The 24,249-nt window shown below is 38.2% G+C and overlaps 2 protein-coding genes across 13 annotated transcripts in view; both read left to right on the top strand.

Moving 5' to 3' along the window:
* The window catches only part of LOC129766883 (uncharacterized), a 40,044-nt gene extending 20,119 nt beyond the window's left edge, over positions 1-19,925 (top strand). The window contains exon 2 of the mRNA XM_055767484.1: positions 19,692-19,925. Coding sequence (XP_055623459.1) covers positions 19,692-19,925 — 234 coding nt within the window. The remainder of the gene's footprint in view (positions 1-19,691) is intronic.
* Positions 1-24,249, top strand: part of LOC129768843 (uncharacterized) — a 539,752-nt gene that overhangs the window by 321,910 nt on the left and 193,593 nt on the right. The window lies entirely within an intron of this gene.

Genomic DNA, 24,249 nt, shown 5'->3' on the forward strand with positions numbered 1-24,249 from the left:
AAAGATCGAGAATGAAAGAACAAAAAACCATTCCCTCGAAATTAATCAATTGATAATTCTCTCCAACATAGACTCATTACAAAATCAGGTAGAAACATTAGAAGAAGCAATTCTAATGGCCAAACACGGAATCCCTAGTAGCAAACTACTATCGATAAAAGATTTTACAAAAATTGCAACCTTTCTACAAAACCACGATATTCACATAACTTCCTTCGAAGAATTATTAACACAAGCCAAAGCACAAGTAATGCTGAATAATACGCACATTATCTATATGCTAAAGATTCCACAAGTATCAACTGAAACATTTGAATACGACTACATTGACTCAATAATCAAGTCAATGAAACGCATTTTATTGAACAAAAATTACATTATCAGAAATCAAACAAATGTTTACGAATTGAATCAACCTTGTGAAGAGCAAGATGACTATTTCTTATGCGATAATTCTCAAATAGAACATGCAAATGAATGCATATATAAACTTACTACAGGGAAACATTCAAATTGCACCTTTGAAAAGGTATATTCAAAGGGACTCGTAAAACGAATCAACGATGCAACAATTTTGATCAATGACGCTGGTGCAGAAGTCTCATCAAATTGTACCAATTCCAGTCAACCCCTATATGGATCGTTTTTAATACAATTCAGCCAATGCAATCTTCATATCAACGGCGAACAATATTCCAATTATGAAACAACTATTCCTGCAAAAACATATGATCCTACCACTGGACTTCGTGTTAACGAAATTCATATCATAGACGCACCACCTGTGGAATACCTTCAGAATTTAACCCTTGAACATCGCGAAAAATTGGAACTATTAAACCTGCAAAATCATTCCTTGAGTTGGAAACTCAATATCTTTGGATCATTTGGACTATCAACAATAATTCTAATCGCAAGCACATTTGCAATTCTTCGATTCCTTTCCAGACGTAAACAAAAGGCCAACATAACAGTCCACTTCGACAAAAACGCTGAGACCATCCTAATAAATGAGCCACCAAAAACAACGGAAATTAAACCTGACACCAACAACACAGAGGAATTATCAGACGAAAGAAAAAAACAACTTCAAGCATTCTTTGATGCACCAACACCATTACGCACCATCCAAAAGTAAACTTTGAGGACAAAGCAATCAAGAGGGGAGGAGTTAGCACAGTTAGCACAAATCGAGACCGCATAGCCGATAAGCGGAATATAAACATCCGAATCACCATCCAGCTACATCATCATCAACAATCACAACTTATCGGACCACCCGGAGACCAAGAATAAACAATCAACCGTTCACAAGAATCGATATCAGCATCGCGCTGATGCCATGAATAAACATTCCCACATTCAAGATGTTGTAAACACAAATCATTGATATATATAAGCAGGGACAATGAATGTAAGGTTAGAGTAAAATTTGAATAGTGAATAGATGCACATCGTGTGCTCGAAAAGAAGAAATTGTTTTTTTTAAGTAAAGTTTAGTGTTTAAGATTAACTTGTATTGTAAGTGTGTTTGAATATTTTAACGATCTTTAAAATAAATCGAATGTGACCGATAAAAAACGAATTAAATGATTTGAACGAAAGGTTATATGATGTTTCTTGGTGTATTTCATTAACGTAACTGACATCTTTGATCTCTTAAAAGTTAAACGTCAACTGAGAAAAGTAATATAAGTTTATCGTAAAGTAGAAAAAATGAAATATAGAAAATCAATATTTATTTTATTGCTGTCTCCTTGTTAGAAAATACGTGCATGTGATTTTTAACATGGCTTAGTTTATAACAGCTTGGTCTCGTTCATAAATTGGAAAACAGCGATACGCCAGCTAACTTCAATGGAGCTGATTAATCGGCCTGTTTGGAATCGCGTTATTTTATCGTTGTCATTCAATCGAGGAGTATTCACATCGGTAATCTAAGTTTGAAACAGAGCCATATTGCTTCCTTTATTCATGGATGTTTTTATTACTCTTCACCGATTTGTAGAACTCAATATTCATATATGCATATGAGTGATCGGATTTTACAATTTAATCGAAATCGACTTTTACACTCTTAAATTCGTTCACCTTGTCGCGAAACAATGGTCAAAATAAGTCATCCGTATTTGTGGTTCAATTTACACTCTATCTGATCGGCGTAATTCCGGAAATAATTCTAAATTGTTGAAATTTGAATGAAAATTATTATTCGATTTCGTTTGGATGCTAAATTTGTTTTGAATGTGTTTGAATGCTAAATATTGCGTATTTATTCCACCCGAAAAACCATTACTATTTTTGCTTCATAGAAATGGAACATGGAGACCAATGTTGTTTACGTCGAATTGCGTGGCAAGGTTGTCACATTTGCTGAACTCGATTGGACTTGAGCTTGAACAGAATGCAAAATTGCGCTTTTTCTATTCAACAGAATACAACCAACAATATGTGGGGACGAATACGATCGAACTTCATTTTGTGTTTGAACACACGCGCAATGTCATGACAATGCATTGTGCTTTGGCCTGGCTATAACTAAAGCTGTGTCGGCGTTGCTCATGATAGTGTCTCGCAAGTGAATGTATTATTCCTCGCACCGCTTTTGTTGATTGTGTAGTAAGAATTGCAGTCGTTCAATCTCTACCTTCGCGTATATGTCGACCATAAATTGTTGGCACAGCTTACGATATCTTGAATTGGCGTTTCTTGACCACGTCAAATCACCATATGATAAACATAAAAATCCTTCGAGCGCGCCCTCTGTTTGTTTCGTCGCATGTTCATAAATATTAAATCAAAATGAGAAATGATGTTCATAATGAATTAAGTATCTGTGACGGGGTCTCGTTGGTCTAATGTTTATGCAAGAGATTTTTCGTTAAAGAAACCCTTCTGACTTGCACCGTAGTCACTCGTATTCTTGAGCTTGCCACTCCAGAATACATTCAAGGCGTATTGTTCGTCATAGAAATCTCAACTATTTACTAATAAAAATGACTCAAGTAGTACTACGTTGAGAAGGCAAACCTTGGGAACGTTAGTGCAATTGAAGAAGAACATAGCGAGGATCGTATGGACGGTGTGTGTCAACGATGAATTCCAGATTATTGTTCTTTCTTCGCATTAAATTTCTCGTGTCACCGTGCTATCATGATTCCAGCAGCGCTTGTACTTTGGATCTACACACGTGCTCTCCAGCTGATGTTTTATCAGGGTTGATGGCAATAGCGTGATTGTCATTTTGTTCGGCAAATGTGATTTGAAGAATTTCGATAACTCATTGTGCTCATTCAAAAAGGCTTCCCACTCGTCGGAGATGCTCCCTGCTTTGGATGAATTGATGTTACTTGTGTATTTGTAGATGGATGTTCAATGAAGCGGGCGTTACGCCATCTGTTATTGAACAACTTAAATAAATTCGTTCTGTTGAAAAAACGAACAACGGTTAAATTATTAGAATATTTTTGACACAAAAATAATAAAATCGCAATTAAAAATAGGGAATTGGGGTCAAAATTTAAGGTCATATGTATGGTATGAAGTCAAATTTTAGAAAAAAAATATCCAGATCTTTTTTTCTGCATAGAGCCACCCTATTCGGTATTAAATGTATGGTTATCGGTATTCTACCGGTATCATATATAGTTTACAACAGTCTTCCGAAAAACACTTACACATGTCCACGTGATGTGAAAATTCCATGTTTTTGTTTGAATTCGAACATGATTTTCGCTAGTGTTGAATGTCTATCCCAAACACGAACAATGATACCCAAACCTAAACATGTGAAAACAAACACGATGTTTATAATTCAAGAACATCATGTACAAACATATCACCCGATGTCGCAGTATTCATTGCTTTCGTTTGTTTTCATGCACGGAAAGAAATTATTCATCCCAAAACATTTCTTCGTAGAATACTTTTTCACAGAAACGAACTTGAAATTTAGCTCGCATTTCAAAAATTGCACGAACTGAGAGGCTCTGAGTTCATGCATGTTTTGCAAGTCTGATAAAATAATCCTTGGTTTCGTGCAAAGAAAAAATTCTCTGAATAAAAAGAATCTTTCTATGAGATTTTTTTTGCGTGCATGTTGGCAATTAAATTCTGGGGAGCCGACTGCACAGCGGGCGACGTAGTACAAATGCTGACCAAAAAAATAAATACCCAAAAATTAGTTTTAGATGCAACCTTCAGCGGCACACAGCAGAACCAGCAGAGAAATTTCAGCGGCTAAAACACACCATTAATTTCTCGATGTTATCACAAACTGAATGAAGGAAAAAACTAAAAGCTACACTTACACTGCACTACATACATGCGATTGCATCATTCTTTCTTCTCCTCTTCTTCGCTCGTTTTATAGCTCGGGTCGCGTTCGTCGCGAACAAGCAGTATTGGCCATTTGTATTCAAAGATCCAGCTAAAATTGTTGCTCCCGTGGTCGAGTGGTTAGCGTCACTGCTGAATAATTCTGGTACATTATATTCGATTAAAATTATAGGAATACTGTAATCAAAGTTTGTTGTGGGTAACTAAACATCTCCACCACGCTCTATTCAATTTTAGTATTTGTTCAGATAGCTAATAATAGCGAATGTTACATGAATTCAATATATAAATTGATGCGTGCACTAAATAATAATGATATCAAATGTGAAAAACTCTGATTTCAATCGATGTTTATTTTGTTCAGAACAGAAAAAGAAGTTTATTTTATTTGCCCAATATTTTAGACGAAGCACCCATTGTCATGATAGGAAAGTATTTTTTCCATGTCATCATACCAACACACCACGCGTTGAGTGGTGGTGGTGTGGTGTCCAATTCGCTTCTTCTACTCTACGCACTGCCGGTGCTTGGGGTGAAAATGCAAGAGAAACTGTACACCATGTTCGAACATCATGTGAAACATTGGGATTAAACATCGTATGTCCAAACATATTACGAATACAAACATGTCACATTTTCAAACATAAGTACGAAAAAATCATGTTTGTACTCAAACACAAAAGTGTGAACAGTAGCGTGGACATATTTATCCTGGACGCAGTGTTTTTTGTGAAACATGAAAGACTGGTTTACAACCTATTCTCATACCTACCAAGTATTTTGAGTATAATTTCATCAAAATCGGTCGAGCCGTTTCGGAGGAGTTCGGTAACAAACACCGTGACACGAGATTTTTATATATATAGATATATAGATTCATATAGGTAGACAGATGGTACAGATTGAAAAAGTTGTTCACTCCAGTACAAATAAATATGTAACAACACTGAATATGAGGGACTGAAATCGCAAATGACATCTTTTATACTCTCGCCCGTTACATTCGTTGTGTGAGGGGGAGCCTACATTTCAGACATACAGCCATTCCATGCCAATCCGATATAGTGGCTTTCAGATTTTCGCGAAAAGTGGTAGATTTGTGCTTTATCGCAAACAATTAGACAATAATTCGTTAGGGTGACCATTTCCATTTTGGGATGGTTCGAAAAATTCATTTTTTAAACTTTTTTTCAAAAATTGCTTTTTCAAAAATTTCTAACTTTTGAGCTACTGGACCGATTCAGATGATCGTTGTATCAAATTAAAGCCAATGAGAATTCTTTCAAAAATTATTACATTTGCGAAAAAAATGAATTTTGTTTTCCTGATTATTGATTGTATCTTTTTTTTTATAGTTTACATGGTTTTGGGACCTATTTTTTTTCTTGAAAGCTGAGGATTTTTTACTTAAAATATTCAAAAATCAGAGATGTGTTCTTTTTCGGTTTTAAGTTATGATTTTTGAAAGTTGACATGTTTTTAGTCTTTGTTCAATATTTCTATGCGACTAGACCGGATCTATGCAACTAGAATCCAAATTATTTGCTATTTCAAATAAAATTCATTTTTGGGAAAAGAGGGAAAAATGATTTTTTGAACTGGTGACGTGTTTTCGAATCGCGGGTGTATAGTTGATATTAGATGATGATATGGAATAAAGTTGGTTCACTTATTCCGAAAGGTTTTTTTAGTTCCATGATCTTGTGGTCATTTAGTTTTCGGGATCAGTGTCCATCATAAATTGAAAGTTTTTTGCTGCACTGAAAATATAACCGCATTGGAGTGTTGAGCAGGGGGCTCAGGCAGCGTTCAGAAAATGATGTGCGCGTTTGTGCTGTATTTTTATTTATATTTTGAGTGTGCGGAAAAGTGTGTACTCTACCCTTGTGATTCCAAAAGCTCTGAATTTTTTTTATACTTCATATGTGAATGTGAAAACTCTATCGTCTTGTTGCGCTCGTTTATGTTAGTGTGCTCTCTGCCCGACGCGTGTATACACATCCATTGTTAGTCGTAGTGTCATAATCAAAAGAAACATCGACATGGATGGGCTGAGCGTGCAGTAGTGTCAGATAAGTTTGATTTTTTCCATGCGCACATTTTTAAAATTCTTTGATTGTTTAGTTTTTAATTCTTCAAACCTTTGATTCTTCAATTCTCTCTTTTTTTTCGTTTTTTCTTATTTTTTATTTCTTTTAATTCTTTGATTATTTATTTTTTAAATTCTTTCATTATTTAATTTAATTAGTTACCGCCGTCGCGATTGTAGTTCGAGAAAGTGTAGCAGGATAGATACTGAAAATATCAATAATAATTTTCCGCCTTCGAGACTGAAGTTCGATAATGATTAGACACGAAAAATAACGAAATACATCACAGGTCCGATTAACGTTAGACGAATTTCCTCGGTTACTTTGTCAAGTTTCCCATGAATGTTCGATGAATGTTATGTATATAAGATTTTCGGGATTTCGTTTCGACGAGTGGTCGACAGTTCGCGTTAACATAATCACATCACTTACCTCAGTGAATCCTGATTCATACCTCCCCCACTAACAACTATCGCTAGGGAACCACGCTATAGAGGCGACTCTTCTGGCCTTCGGGTGGTGAATATCATACTAACATTCCTTCCCTTCCCCTGGTGACTGTAAGGGCGTGGCCGGCGTCGTTATTGACCGTTTAAAGCTCGAATCACCGAAAATTGCACAACGAGAATGATTTGCTAGTCCCAAGCGCCATTCTGTGTGTTCTTTGTGCAATTTGGTTGGTCCAGGTCAATCATGGAGAGCAACTACGAATTGTACAGTCTACCCAAGCTCAAGCTCAAGAGGGAAAAATGATTTTTTGAACCATCGGTTAAATTTGGAAAATCATAACTTCTAAACGAACATAACAGATCTCTGATTATTGGATATGTTATTTAAAAAACCTCAGCCTTCAAGAAAAAAAATATAGCGCCCATGGTCGCGAGACCATGAAACCCAAAAAAAACAAATACAATCAATAATAATGGAAACAAAACCCAAGCTCTCTACAACTGCAGTATTCTTGCTAAAACGACCAGCAAATTAACTTTAATTTGAAATGTCGATCATGAGAATCGGTCTAGTAGTTCGAAAGTTATGATTTAAAAAAGTCATTTTTGAAAAAAAGTTTATTTCGCGAGCCAGCTTTTCGCGAAAATCTAAGAACCACTGTATCGGTTTGGCGTGGAATGGCTGCATATTTCCCTTTTCCATAGATTGCAGGTGTTGTACAAACACACTGCTCGCATTGAGCAGTGGAAACGATTAAAAACACAGTGGCAAACCAACAAATAGTCAATTTGAAATTTCTCAAATTGCTTCTAAGAATTATCACAGCTGTTGACGGCTTGAAATCCTTTCGCAACCAAAATAGTTGTTCAACTATTTTATATAAACGTTAGATGTTTTCTGGTTTTGCGGCCTTAACGAAAGACGTAGTCCTACGTCGAAAAGCAACCGATAAAAACAATTCAAAATGTGGCTATTTTCAGTTGTCTTCATCGTTCCTGGGATCTTAGATGGTTTCGAATCACGTTTAGACATTACATCGCAATACGAGACACTTTCTTCGAGAGGAACTCTTATGGCGGGTTCACATTAGGGAGATCTATAGCTATAGATGGATTTATTCACGTGAAAATACGTGTAAACGGGTGAGAATAAATATGATACACTTATTCGAGGTATATATAACTTGAATAAATTCAGCATATGTAAACGCTTGTGAATGTCTCACTGGTGAGAAATCACTAAAGTTGGATGCAGTTCTACTTTAGGTGAATAAATTCACCGAAAATATGAATATATTCATTATAGAAGTTCACGCTAGTGTAAACGGTTGAAGCGACTTCTATAAATCTCATCATATTTCTTCACATGAATATATCACTGGTCTAAACCCACCGTTAGATTTGAAAGTTCACTGACACGGCTTCCGAATTGTTGCATTTTTAGAACCCTCACAAGAGGCACTCCACCATTGTCTTGCAGCTTCTGCGAGGAAAATCTTTCGTTTATTGGTGTATTCGAGACCTCACCAGAACATTCTAGCAGATCATTTCCGAGAATTATTTGCCTTCCAATAGCTCGAACCAATATTTGAACCTAGGAAAAAAATAACAATTACGTAGCAATATGGCTACGTAAAAATTATATAAATAATTACAAACATTATATAAAACAATCAAATACGCACATTCATTCTACCAATTCAAAAGGTAGGGACGATAGATTGAACAATGAAGAATCAAACCTAACGAAAATCATTCGACTTGGTTTTCGATGTTCCTTAAGACACTCGTAAGAACATTTCGGAAAAGCCTAAATGCAAATCACGGATTCAGCAAACATGCCACGAAATCATACATCCCTCCAAAAGCCGTTTGGTAGAGCCATTAAGACTGAGATTTGTTTATTTCACTCGTATTTGACAATCGAGGACAGAAGAATTAATCCCCTTTCCATTTCCCTGCTGGTGATACGCCTCTGTTCCATCAGAGTTATGGAAGGAACGAGGTCGTTTGTGTCTCTACAGTTTAGCAGCGTCTCAACGCAACCCAGTTCCATTTCCAATAAGGACTATCCTCTCATCCTTCGGCACTCGAAGCCTTGTCACCTCAAGGTTAAGTACGCCCCACTTGTTCCTCCGACGCACCATTATTTTGCCGATTCAAGATCAACCCAGCACATCTCCGCTGTCGAGCGAGTAGCGCCTTCGAAATTCCGGTTTTCACATTTCGCCCAACTGGAAGCGAGCAGCGAATAGGAACATCTGAACACAGCCTCAAGACACACATGTATATTTAAACTCTCACACAAAAAATACCTTGGCTTGCAAAGACAGACGGTTGTTCTTGTTATTTTTTCCCAACGCGCGTCTTTTTGTTTGTCAACCCATCCTCCTCCGCCGGGAGATGAGACAGCGCATTGGAGGATCAGGAAGCTTGAAACACAATCGTTTTGATCTTTTTTCGTTCTTCTTTCTAGCACCCAGGTATATCGATACAAAAAGGTAGCTCCTCTGTTTTCCTGAACTGATTTATATTCGCTCGCGCCCCTCGCTTTCCGTCTCCACGTTCCTCTTGAATGGTAAACAAAACACCACCAAGTCTTACTTTTCTATGAGATAAAACGAAATATATTATTTTCACAAACGAAATAAAATATTGAATTATGATTGCTTCATTCCACCGTGAGATACCTCCAAATAGAACTGGAATTGGATTCTCTCTAGACAAACGGTGACGGGTTTGTTTTTTTTTTTTTGTTCGTGGTGTTTATCTAATTTCCAGCTGCGCCCTGTTGCCTGCAGCAGCCTCGAGATCATCACTTCACCAGTTCAACCCGAAAACGTGCGGTGGGCGCTGAAGCGCATCAATGACTTTGAACTGAATGAGCGCTCTTGGTTCTTGGGCTGCAATAATAATCAAACCCCTCCGAGTATCATTCTTTCATCATCAAATTCTCTCTCTGGCATGAAATTAGTTGGGTGGGTGTTAATCGTGCAACGATAATTCTTTTCGACAAGAGAAAAAATTATTGAAGACCACCAACCATTGCTCCAACGAGGGTCATTGTCGCTGGGACCGGCTGGGAATGCAATCAAACGATACGAGGAATCAATGAATCTTCCTATCGCGCGCTACATAAACGTGGGAGGAAAGAACTCCATTGGCTGCCCCACAGCTGTAATATTTCACCATTTCGTGGAAATCGTAGTTATTCATTTTTATTATTAGTAGTAGCGGAAGGAGGTGAACTGACGTTTCGACACTTCTCGGGATAGTTTTGGAAAGCGCGAGATCCCACAACACGCAATGGAGTCGAATCTCCAACGCGTCGCTTCACGACCGCCGCCGCCACTGATGTTCTAATTTTAATGGCGGGCTGTCGCGAGCTGCCAAATGTGTGTTTCGCTGTGTTGTGTTTTTCATGTATTTTTTTGTGTAACAAAACTGGGCGGAGGGGAGCAGGAGGTATTTTTCCAACAGCAACAAAAGAAGATGACATTGTCACTGCGTTTCGGTGATGGATGACAACTATATAATCGAGCGTTACATCATGCATTTCCTCGGAATGGGTATTTTGTGTTGTCGGCGGAATTTATGCTCACATTTTAGGTTTGGATTTCATTATTTCCGCGATAAATGGCTTTCTATTGGGCCGCTAAGTGCGCTTTGAGAGATCATTACTTTTGTGGAGCGATATTTCGCAGAAGCCTTGACGCTTTCGATGGAATTCAACGAAGCGTACGTTGCACAATGCTGTGTTATTTTAAGAGTGACAATAAAAGATTACATTTATGTTGGTTTCAATTTATGTTAAATGACTTCCAGAGTTACATGAAATTGGTCGGGACATGAGTAATATTATTTCGTTTTCGAAACTTGCAATTTTTTGACGTAGAACTACGTCTTTCAGGAAGGGTGCCAAATCAGAAAACATGTCACGTTTTTATGAAATAAAGTTAACGTTGATAACTATTTTCACTGTGAATGAATTTTAATGATTTGCATACCAATCGAATCGAAAATTCTCTAAGATTTGTTTGATATGATATACATTACAATTCGCTAATCTCTAAACGGTTTAAGTTCATGAGAACTGGAAGGACTTCTTTTTTCCCATTGTTCTGCCGATTTGTGTGCTAACCTTACCCGTATTTCGAATGCTTATAACTCGAACATTTCTTAACAGATGGGAAAGATGTTTGCATCAAGTGATAGGAAATATTTCTACGCGTCTATCACAAAAAATAAAATATTATTCTTCATGAGATGAACAATTGAATAACTGTAAAATGTCAAGCGTTATTTCAACGCCCTAACTGCCAAGTTTTGATTGGCCCGATTTACGGTTTTTCTAACACAGACTTCAAAATCGATGTACCTGTGGAAATCCGTTCTGCAAATATACATGCAAGTCTGGTGTATTTTTGTTCCCACCGAGTTGTGTTTCCCTAACACGGACCTCGAAATTAATGTGCCTGGGGGTATTCACTTCGCAAATAAAGGGTGTGTCACATCAAATTGCATCACGGAAAAAACGCTGTAGAAATTTAATTTTTAGGAATTATATCTTCAGCTTTCGCTTATAATCGGATAAAAGTGTATAGATCACGTTGGCCATGCTTCACTGTCAATTTTTCGTAAATTTGGAAAAATGTCGTCGAACGAAAAAGAGCGTCGTGAATTAATCCTGTGCACTCATTTCGAGAATCCGGAGTTGTTACATCGGGACATCGGTAAGATGCTGGGAATCGTCCAATCCACGGTCAGCAGAGTACTAAAACGATACTTCGAGAACCTAACCATCGACCGGAAGGTGAAGAACGGCAAAAATGGATGCTCCGTCAGTGAAAAAGATCACAAGCGCGTAGTTAAGCAGTTTAGACGTGATCCGAGAAGTTCGGTCCGGGATGTCGCCAATAAGCAGAATTTGTCAAGTTCATTCGTCCAGCGGACCAAGCAGCGGGAGGGCCTGCGTACATACAAGGTTCAGAAGGCTCCTAACCGCGACGAAAGGCAAAACATGGTGGGGAAGACGCGAGCACGGAAGCTGTACACCGAAATGCTGACGAAGCCGCATTGCCTGGTAATGGATGACGAAACCTACGTCAAAGCGGACTTTCGTCAGCTGCCGGGCCTGTTGTTCTTCTCCGCAGAGGACAAATTCAGCGTTCCGGAGGAGATTCGCAAGCAGAAACTATCCAAGTTTGCCAAAAAGTACATGGTGTGGCAAGCGATCTGCTCTTGCGGAAAGCGGATGACCTTCGTGATGACCGGCACGGTAAACGGGCAGGTTTACCTTAAGGAGTGCCTACAGAAGCGCTTACTACCACTATTGAAGCAGCACGAGGGCCCGACCATCTTCTGGCCGGATCTCGCTTCGTGCCACTATTCAAAGGACGTGTTGGAGTGGTACGAAGCCAACGGGGTCACCTTCGTGCCAAAGGAAATGAACCCGCCCAACGCGCCGGAGCTTCGCCCAATAGAGAAATATTGGGCGATTATGAAGCAGGCCCTCCGGAAGAACCCAAAAGTTGTCAAATCGGAGGTGGACTTCAAGAGAAAATGGATTTCTGTTCAAAAAAAACTACAACCTGACGTTGTACAGAACTTTATGGACGGGGTAAAGAGGAAGGTGCGAGCATACGGGCTTGGGCTCGATGTATGAATAAAAAGAAAATGCCAAAAGTTGTTTAATAGTTTTTATTTTACTGTCTAAAATTTTCAAAAGGATCGGTCTACTGGGCGAATTTCTACAGCGTTTTTTCCGTGATGCAATTTGATGTGACACACCCTTTACATGCAAGTCGGGGGTATTTTTTTGTGTTGAGTACTTTTGTACTCGCTTGTCGTTGTGCAGACCGGAATATGTTTCCCAAAAAACGTATTTTTAAACTGAGAAGCCTAGGAAAATCGGAAATCAGATACTAGAGGTGAATGAACTTTCGCGGCCCGAGAACTACGTAAACATGAGATGTGCAATATTTTCAGAGGGAAATGTGAAATACAATGATCGTTTGACAATTCTTCCGTTCACATATTTTGGTAGACCTAGGCATCATATCGAACGTAAAAAGACGTTCATAAAATTTATTTGTAACGAAGAACAAAATCTATTACAAAATTTTCGATGCATTCTAAAATAATATTCGAAGTGATAAACAAGTGGATTGCATAATATAATTGCGTAGTTCTACGTTTAAAATATGCGGTGTTCTAGATACAACCCCTTACAATTTTTTCTGTCATTTATATTTTTCCTAGAATTTATTTTTAATGTTCAATAATTTTTATAAATTTTGATTAACTCTGTCTTTCATGTATCTTATATAAATAAATAGTTCACATTTCAATTCACCATTTTGAATCAATTCTGTCTAAAAATAGAAACACAACATGATAAAATAATCGGAATTTAATCATATGAATAGGAATGCAGACGTTCAATGTTCAAAATTCAACCATTCAGGGTAGCCTCCGTCGGCTGCAATGCTGTACCCATCAGAGAATGTGAGAGACTCAATTTTCGGTATAGCCATCAGAGCAGTGAGCTGACTACCGAATTATTTTATTCAATTCGAAATAACTCTTCAATAGAAAGTTTTGGTGGACCGAAAAATTGCCGATGGTTTGCGTGGCTTTGTAGAAGCAGCTTAAAAAGCTTGATCCAGAAATCATTCTTGTCCTCGCAAGCACAATAAATCCTCGAATATAGCCTTGAAAGTGGTAATTTAGAACATAAAACCAACTCTCGTATGTCGTTCAGGCTGATACCACATAGAGATTTAGTCGTAACTGATAGTGCAACAATTTTTTGCAACCGATACATGGTGGTCACAGGCGATTGTATATTTGTTCCACCATCACCAATATTCCACATTTCTTCTAAACTCAACACTGTAACTACTACTTTAATCAGTTTGGCAACGCATAACAACAACAACAATGTGTGCTTGTGGTACAAAAGTACATGAGCAAATTTCACCAGATAATATGAAAACCGATGTGGGGTATAATTTCATTGAACATTTAAAAAATGAAAATTTTAAACATGAACATTGAAATTTTAACCTCTCCCCCTGTCCTTGCTTTGGATTCATAACCAAAATGACTCAAAACATAGATTCTGCCCCTTCGAAGACCTCCGTACACCAAATTTCAAGGCATTTCCTTTCATTTTTCTATTTAATGCCACCTAGAATTTCTGAGGGACCACTTAGCATCGTGTTCCGTTGGTTTTGTAGTAAAAATGGAAATGGGTTGAATAAACACTCAGAAAGTAAAAATTATAAAAGAAAATTTCCTTTTTCATTCCAAATATGTTTTCTCTATAACAAAATAACATGTTTTTTTCCTATGAGAAAAATTGATAATTGTGATCGATAATGATAATTATCTCATATTAAATTGGTTATTTTTTTTTCTGACGCACCATCTCATCCATACTGAACATAGGAAACATCTCGTCCAGAGAGAGCGTCTTTCATCATATCTCATTTCACTTCGGCATCTTGTATCATGATATGCACCATCTAACGACTAATCACCATCCTTCTGTCATCATCACTCGGTTGTAACCACGGGTAGAGTGAACAAACAAGTGGAAACAACTAAGCAAAACGGCCCTTTTCAGGGCCACCAAATCATTATCAAAGAGTTTGACGATGTAATTCTTCAAACATGTCCAAAATCAGCCTGCAACAGAGAGTCTAACGAAATCCTACGTCAACTATGCGGTCGTGTCTCGGACACAACCATCCTGTGACTTTTACTCATCCCATTTGTTTATTAATTCAGGCTCATGATCATTTTAGCAGTAACAGAGCCGGGTTTTAATCGTGTACATGTACATGTTTATGGTTCTATAAATTGAAATTACACAGTAATAGTAGCCATTTAGGCGTGAGAGAATTTTCTCTGTTTCATTACATTATGGTAAATTACACAGTAGTAGCCATTTAGGTGTAAGGGTAGTCTTTCTGTTCTTACATTGTTCAGCAGATCGAACAGCGGAATCAGTTGATATTGATCATTGTTGGCTTATTAATAGGCCGATATTTCTTGCAGAGCAGAGCAGTTGTATGGATGAATCGATCTTCGTTCCACCGTGGATCGATCTCCATCACTGATGATTGTTGCGATTGACGTAGTTATTCTATAACAACACAAAGCTGGTCAATTGAGGGCCCTGAGTTTGAACTCACGATCGATCGCTTACTAAGACCTCCTGGATGACTTATTGGTTTATATATTTTAGTAATACATTTTTTTTTGATTTGAAAAAAATGAATTTCCATGGAAAGTGGTAGTTTTGTTCTTTATCGCAAAATATTAGACCTTTTTTTTATTTTTCCGATAGGGTGACCATTTCCATTTTAGGTTGGTCCGAAAAATCATTTTTTCCACTTTTTCCCAAAACAATGACAATGAGCTTTGAAAATTTACTTCGTAATTATTGATTGTAATCGTTTTTTTTTATTGTTTTCATGGCTTTGGACTAGAGGGCGCTATATTTTTTGAATATTTTATCTTGAAAGCTGAGATTTTTTTACATAAAATATCTCGATATCAAAGATGCTATATTTTTCGTTTTTGAGACATGATTTTTCAAAGCTAACCGATGGTCCGAAAAATCATTTTTCCCCCTTCTGCTATATGCTACAGTGGTAGACATTCGTTTAGCCGCACTTATTTTTCCTGAATATTTTTAAAAATAAGTCAATTCTTTGTACAGTTTTGCTCAGAAAAGACGATTATTGTTTATTTTCATCGAATTCATTCTTAAAAAAAACTGTAAATTCACTTTTTGTTTTCTAAGTAATTCAAATATGTGGAATCAGGGTGGACATTCGTTTAGCCGCATCCTAAAATTTCAATAAAAGAAAATTTGTGCGGCAAATTTCGAGTCCAATCGGAAGCTAATATTTAGTATGTCCACCTCCATTTCGGATCACTTTGAAAACTCGATTTGGCATCGAGTCAGACAGCTTTCAAAGTGTTGCCATATTGATTATAGCCCAACATTCCTGAATCACTGCCTTGAGACCGGAAATGTTGTCAAATTGTCATCCGTTTGCATAGACCATCTCGGCCAAGATTCTCCATAAGTTCTCTATGGAATTTCAATAGACTGTCAGAAGGTCATTCAAGAAGCGGAATGTCCTTCTCGGCAAACCATGCCTTCAATTGCTTGGAAACGTGGATCTATGCATAATCCTGCTGAAAAAAACGACATCCTCGGTAGCGTTATTCTCAATATGGCCAATCAAAACGTCCTCCAGTAATTGAAGATACTTTTCGGAGTTCATTCGGGTGAAAATGAAACAAATGAGAAGCTTGCGGTGATAGAAAACGGCTCCCACACTGTCAAACTTCCGCCCCGAAGTTTCGCTTCGATCTCACGACATGCCGTTGACTTAAATTGTACCAATAGCAACTGTAACAGTCCGGACCACACAAATTGAACTTTTTGCGCCGGAAAATACAACATTTCTCCATTCTGGTTTCCATTCCATGTATTTCCGGGCGAAAATGAGATGGTTCTGCTTATGGGTGGCGGTCAGTTTCGGTTTCCCTTGAAGTTTCTTCCACATGATGTTTGGTGACTCATTCAAGATGCGCGCAATATGCCTCTTCGTTACTGGAACAACCGATTCTGCCTTAATGTATGAGCAGAACATCGTTTCCTGGTTGCTTCGTGTCTTATTCGACCTTTAAGACGCAAAGTAACTTTTTTGTTCCCATTTGTTGGTCGTTATATCCCATATTTCTGGCATTATTTAAAGAAATTCCGTACCACTTTCTCAGATAGACCAATTTTTATTACGATCGAGCGATTAGAGAACTTTTGTTCACTGAATATCTTTATTATTTTCCGCCCCTCTTCCGTCAATAGAATACCTTTCGCCATTCCTTCAAATTCTACGTAAATCACTAATCTGACCAACTTCTTACGTTGCACATCTAATATTTGTCTTGTAAATTGAACAATCCCAAGTATTTTTTTCCAAAAAACACAGATAAAGGCTTGGTGATTATGCGAAAACTCGATTTTTATGCCCTGCGGCTAAACGTATGTCTCGGGAAAAAACGACGTTTGAATGTTTATATCCACCGATGCCGCCTTGTGTGTGTGTGATTGTGACGCACGTCCTTTCAATAAAAGTAACTTAAATATACTATCACTACAGCAAATAAGTATCCCGATAAAAAGAACATTCTTAGTTGTTTTGTAAGTGTTTCAAGTTTTTTTCAAGTGCGGCTAAACGAATGTCTATCACTGTATATGTTTTAAAAAAAAGGTGGGCCCTTATGTTCTTTGTGCTTATGGAATGAAACTTTTTTTCCTTTTAATACAAGACGTGCGAGTGTTATTAATAATATTTTATCTCAATAATTTAAAGAGAAACTACAAGTTTTCATTTAATATTATTTTAATGATTTTCAAAATAATCTCTTTTGTGAAGTGTAGATTTACGCACAAGTTGTCAAACTATTTGTTCCATTCCAACAACTTGTGGTGGTTGTGGTTATTGGATGTTGAGGCATGTTGTTGCTTTTGACGAAGAAATTTGTCGTCCACGTCAATAATTTTTATCATTCGGAAGTCGTTTGATGTTGAATCAGGACTACACGGCATTAATTTAATTTTTTTTGTGCTCAAATAATTGATTGTTAGACGAGATGTGTGACAACTTGTGTTGTCTCCATGAAGAGTGATCAGATTGCGCTCATATGTTCATCGGTTCAAAGCTATAGTTGAAATTCGTTCCATTGGGATTGCTATAGCTGCCGCCAACACAGTCGATTTAGGATTCTCTGTTTCCGTTCAGCGAAAGGCGCTGTATGACATAATTTGTTTTTTTTTTTGGGGAATTATGTTTTTGGGAGCGTTGGAGATATAATTTAGCTAACAGATACAAAAAAAACTACTTGGATATTCGATAAGTTTTTTGAATTGACAGTCCTTGGTGTAATGCTACGTGTTTCTGGTGTTGCCGCGATATCACCCGGCTCTTCCCGGTTTTTTTCAGTTTATCGGAAGGAATGCATGTTTTGATCGATACAATGCCCTGAAACAAATAAAAAAGGAACAGAAACAGACATGTCTGCCCCCTTCCCCAGCCACTAATCATCGTACATTTCAGCTCCAATCAGGCAACTAATTTCAATTATCTCCGCTGCTGGGAGGTTTACCTCGCAGTCTTCCACCTGAACGGATTAATATGCGTATCCTTGGCTTGCCTTCGATCTCGAAACTTGCTGGAAGTGCTGGAATAAGTGCGAAACTGCCGTCTTTGATGATAGATAAACGCTCGACTCTGTGGTGTGTGTGTGTGTGTACCTCCAACAACAGCGAGTTTCATTTTTACCAACGCCCCAAAGAATAAGACATTGCCGATTGTATTGTGTGTATGAATCGGCGAGACGGAATATGGATGTACGTGACGTGTTTGGGAAATTCATCGGTGCACGAAGCAGAAGCAATGCGTTTCAGCAGCTGGGCTAGTGGCATTCTTGGCTTGAAATGTTACGTGGAGTTGAAAGGTGGATGCTTTAAGCGAGAACGATGGTTGTAGTTTAGATGCTAGGAGGATAGTTTTGATCATTTTTGGTAGCGAGAAACACCCCATTTAACACAATAACAATTGTACACAGGAGCAACAACAAATTGTCAATATTTCGAACACGACTGGAGTATTTCTCTCAGTAAACAACTGTTCCATGGTATTTCTACAAAATTTCAAAAAATCGATGAAAGAGTGCCCAATTGTATTTTGAAAGTTTTTTTAAACTATATTTTTCCAAGTGCAACCGGAAGTGACAAGCTTCGCTTGGCTTCCTTTCAATCTCATTCGGCATATTCAATCTGGATCAGAACGGATAGCACGTAATTCCCTTTCTTTTTAGATTACAAACACAAGATCCAAGGCAAAATAAAGAAACACAGGGAAAAACACTAACAGAGTGTGCATTTATTTTTATGCCGATCTTAATATCAGTTCGTAATAATGATTTGCTTTTATATGCTTGTGCTGTTCGCGTGCGTTTGTTGGGTTCCCTCGACTCCGTTGAGGGAGAGTTAGTATGTTTCTGCTGGTGTTAGCTAAGACAAACCCAAGTTTCATTTTATTGCCAACTGCTGCCAGCGGTAATAACAAGAAAGTGAAGCAAGAAGCTCAACATGCGCCCGCGCAACCGTTGTCCACTGTGGATGGCCGTGTGGATCGAAGGGATTATAACGCGACTTTTTTTTAATTAAATTTTTACGACTCTCCATTTCTCTGTCGCTCGCAACAAAGATCGCGTTTATTTCTTGTTGGTTTGTTGCCTTGTTGGAATGATGCTAACTTGCAGTTGGCTTAACGCTTGCAGGGAGGCAGCATTTGAAGAGAGGAAGAATGCCTTAGAACCGCTTACAGTCGCGGAAGACTAATGGTTCCGATAGTGCGAATCTTGGCGGTGTTCATACTCCGACAGCAAATATATTGCTGCCATTAAGGGATGGGATGGATCGAAGCGGGGAAGTTCTCGCTAGGCTTTTTCCAGACACCTCTGATCGATGGCGGGATGATGGTGCCCCTTCTGTTTCCTGCAGCTGTATACTTCCAAATGTTTCTATAAAAGGAACATCGCGGTTTCCCCTGGGTTCATTGGGAAGAACAAAAAAAGTATTGATTCATCAACAGAAACAAGGATATTTTTTGTTGTTCTGTTGTTTCATTTGAAATATTCATAAAAATGAATTACACTTTCAACATTATCTTCCAATTAACTCACTTCTCTAATTCAACTTTCTTCTTTTATTCTCTTCCAGGTGAGCGTGTTTCTTCTTTCTACCACAAGTGACTGTCTGACCGATATCGCGCCATCAGACAAGATAGGCCGACAAGGTACCGAAGGGTTACCAGGGCTACATTGTTGTACGCGCGATGCGTGTACCACGTACCCCGACATACAAACAGCAATAAAAGCTGTTGGTTCGTTTCCCTCTAATCGGCTTAAACTTTACAACCCTAACGGGACCCATCGGTGGAACTCGGCTGGTTGAATTTCGAGGTAATTTAAATTAAAATTAGCTTCTGCTAATGGATCACCACCAGCAGCAGCAGCAGCACCAGGTGAGGATAGTCCCTTCGTGCGCTGCTAATTTGTCATGATTACGGCCTTGAATATACCAAGAATATACGTGTCATGCGTCTGTATGTATGGCTGTGTGTGCAGGAAGCTCAATCTCACTCTCCCAAACTTGCTTGGCCGGGGTACCGTTCGAAGGGTGCTAATGATATGCTCGTTTGTGTTGGCCCATATTAAGGTTCGAAATTTGAATAAAATATCAATTATGCGCACAAAGTGTGGTGCGAACCGAAACGAGGTGTGAAGCAAGGCCTCTCCATGGTCTTTTCCTACTAATTTTTACGGAAACGAACGTTAACATCTTAAAAGCCAGCCGAAGGTAGAAGTGGTCGGCGAAGTCGATTGGATGTATTTATTAATTCCATTAAAATTGAATGGATCAAGCCGATGAAACTGATACAGAATTTTTGAAATTTTACGAAACCGATCGACGGGAATGTGTGCCGTCCATAAGGCGATAATCGTAAATAAATTAATTACTCGTAATCGAGTGTCAAATAAGTCGTTAGCCGGAACAATGCCCGCCTCGTTAACTTTGGGTACACTCAATAAGTTTAGTGCTCATTGTATGAATCGTCTTCTTCTTCTTGAATGGCGTTAACGTTCCCTGTGGCACTTTTGCCGTCTCAACGTATGCATTAACTTGCGTCATTAATTAATACTGAGTTGAGATTTCTTAAGCCAAATAACACGCCTTGAATGTATTCCGGGGGCCAAACTCTAGAATACGCGTGACCACAGTGCAAGTCGAAGGAAATTTCTCTGACGAAAACCCCCGGTCCGAACGGGAATCGAACCCGAACACCCGGTATGATAATGTGAGACGCTAACCACTCAGCCACGGGTGCACTTATATATGCGTCGTATAAAAGTCAAAAATACATTTTTCTCTTATTTACTGGAAGAGATCTTAACTTTCCTTGACATTTCTTCTAGTGGCTATGGAAGCATTTTCTTCTACGCCTTATGCTTTTTTGGATTTCTTTATTGAGCATTTTCACATAGAATCGTCCATCCAATGAAATTACTATTTTATTTTGTTGCTCTAATTCTGTACCTAAGGTGATAACTAACCGAAATGTTGTTTCCGTATTACTAATATTATTTAATTACTCTATATGAGGGCGTTTCGTAAACTCACGACCATTTCTTAAAATAGTCATAAATAAAAACTTCTAGTTTGGTTGCAAAGTCATTTTCGACAAAATTTTTGTAGAAAAATTATAGAAAAAAACTAGTATTAAAAATACACTTGAAAAACCTCGATCAAAATTAAAACTTTATAGAGGGAACTTTGTTTTGCACAACACTACTCTTATGATTTCTAACATTTGTTCACTAAAAATACTGACCTAATATTAGGCTGTCAAAAAGTACTGCGGTATTTCCGCGAGGTGTCGTTGTAAGCGCGTAGTTCTAGTTGTATTCATTGTATCGAGTCATACTATAGCTTGTTGGAAAGGTATTTTTGCGCGCTATAATATAGTCCTTGACAGTGTTTTGTTTGGTTAAGTCGTTCGTGAGTTATAGTGTCGCAAATATGGAGCAAAATAAAGAGAAAATCCGACATATTTTACAGTACTACTATGACAAAGGAAAAAATGCATCTCAAGCTGCCAATAAAATTTGTGCAGTTTATGGACCCGATACAGTTTCCATTTCCACCGCACAACGATGGTTTCAACGTTTTCGTTCTGGTGTAGAGGTCGTCGAAGATGCGCCACGCTCCGGAAGGCCTGTCGTCGAAAATTACGACAAAATCGCTGAATTAGCCGAGAAAGACCGGCATAGTAGCAGCCGTAGCATCGGCCAAGAGCTGGGGATAAGTCATCAAACCGTTATTAACCATTTGAAGAAGCTTGGATTCACAAAGAAGCTCGATGTATGGGTGCCACACACGTTGACGCAAAAAAACATCTTTGACCGTATCGACGCATGTGAATCGCTGCTGAATCGCAACAAAATCGACCCGTTTCTGAAGCGGATGGTGACTGGCGATGAAAAGTGGGTCACTTACGACAACGTGAAGCGCAAACGGTCGTGGTCGAAGCCCACTGAAGCGGCTCAGACGGTGACCAAGCCCTCATTAACGGCCAGGAAGGTTCTGCTGTGTGTTTGGTGGGATTGTCAAGGAATAATCTATTATGAGCTGCTTCCCTATGGCCAAACGCTCAATTCGGACCTGTACTGCCAACAACTGGACCGCTTGAAGGTAGCACTCATGAAGAAGAGGCCATCTTTGATAAACAGAGGCCGCATTGTCTTCCATCAGAAGCTCCGGGAGCTCGGATGGGAGGTTCTTTTGCATCCGCCGTATAGTCCGGACCTTGCACCAAGTGACTACCACCTGTTTTTGTCCATGGCGAACGAGCTAGGTAGTCAGAAGTTAGCCACAAAATAGGCCTGTGAAAATTGGCTATCCGAGTTTTTTGCCAATAAGGAAGCGAGCTTCTACAACAGGAGTATTATGAAGTTGGCATCTCGTTGGGAACAAGTCATCGAACAAAACGGCGCATATTTGACTTGAAACAGATGATTGTAACTAATTTTACGAACAAATGAAAATTCAAAAAAATACCGCAGGACTTTTTTGACAGCCTAATATATTGAGGGTGTGTTGGATTGATAACAATAAAATTCCCATTTTTGAATCTAGGTCAAATATCAAAATCCTATGAATTAAAATTGTTAAGCAAGAGTAAATTTTATTTTTCAAAACAGAAACAGGAAAAAATTGAAAACCATTTTTTTTTTCAATAATCATCTATCTAAATGTATCCTGATTTCACCTGAAATTTAAATCAACAGATTCAGATAATTTTTTTTATATTGTGTTTCGGTCGGGACCTGGAGTTAGAGATGTAACTATGCAAAAAATACAGAATACTGGATATTCCAACGGTGATTGAAATTGACAGCCCCTAATGTACCCAAAACATCACTCTCAAAGAAAGAGAAATTCTAATATGCAGCACCTTTCGCTGAACGGTTAAAGAAAATTTGAATCGAATCAGTGTGTGGTGACGGTGACGGCGAAGGTGACAAACTTTCTTCTTAAGTTTTCAATCGAAGAACACAGCTCTCATAGTATAATATCTTCTTCACATCCGACTTAAAGCATGCTGCACGTTGACGCCAGTTTTAACCCGGTTACTTAACTCGAATTCGCGAAAATTGAATAATCGATCGGAAAAGGTCACCAAAAAGACCGAAAACACTCCTAAATTCACACAGGTTCTCTCCCCTCCAAAAAATTTAAAATCAATAAATAATAAATTCCAAATTTACTCTGATTGTGTTGGTTGATCACAGCCTGGAATGAAAATTAAAAAGAGAGAAAATATAAAATTAAAGAGGTTCCAATATTTTTTACAATTTAAGAAATAACCCATAATGTTGACTATTCGCTGTCTAGAGTGAAAATAAAAATTGAAATCAGAGCAAAACTATTCATACATCTCGTTAGATGTAGAGATGGGCAAATCGTTCACGAACGGTACGAACGAACTAGTTCGCCGAAAAGAGTGAACGAACGGTCGTTCTTTTTCAAAGAACGGTAGTTCTCCCCACGAACTGATTGCGAGCGAACGGTTTGTGAACGAATTGATTCCGAAAGAACGGTTTGCGAGTGAACTGTTTGAGAGTGAACTGATGGAGAATGAACTGCTTGTGAACGAACTGGTTCAGAACGAACTGTTTGCGAGTGAACTGTATGGGACAGAACTGATTGAGAGTGAACTGTTTGAGAACAAAGTGTTTGCGGGCGAACTGTTTGCGAACGAACTAGTGCAGCTGAACTGATTTGCGCTGGAAGGAATGGACAAATATAACGAGAACGTTTGAAAGGAAAATAAAACGATATTGTCATGATGAGCAAAATGCATCTAACGAAGGGTTTAAATTGTTAATGTATACTCAATTTTGTGTTAAAAATTAAATTAGATTTTCGTAGTTTTAAAAGCAAAACTATATATTTTCAATTTCATGTATTCTTTCAATTCCGCGTAACATTCATATATTTCCTGATTATCAGAAAAAAAAATCTGGGGGAAGCTGGGGCGATTCATGGATTAGGTAAACATAAAATCTTATAGTGAGGGCAAAGTTTTTTCGTTGCTTTCAGTTCATTGTTTGGCCTATTGCGTGTACGTGTTATCGTGATTGTTTGTATGATCGATTGTTAGTGAAAATCGCTGCTGATTTTTACCCCTGAATGAACATTATGAAATATGATCTTA

This window comes from Toxorhynchites rutilus, chromosome 2 (genome assembly GCF_029784135.1).
Source record: "Toxorhynchites rutilus septentrionalis strain SRP chromosome 2, ASM2978413v1, whole genome shotgun sequence".
Classification (NCBI taxonomy): domain Eukaryota; kingdom Metazoa; phylum Arthropoda; class Insecta; order Diptera; family Culicidae; genus Toxorhynchites; species Toxorhynchites rutilus.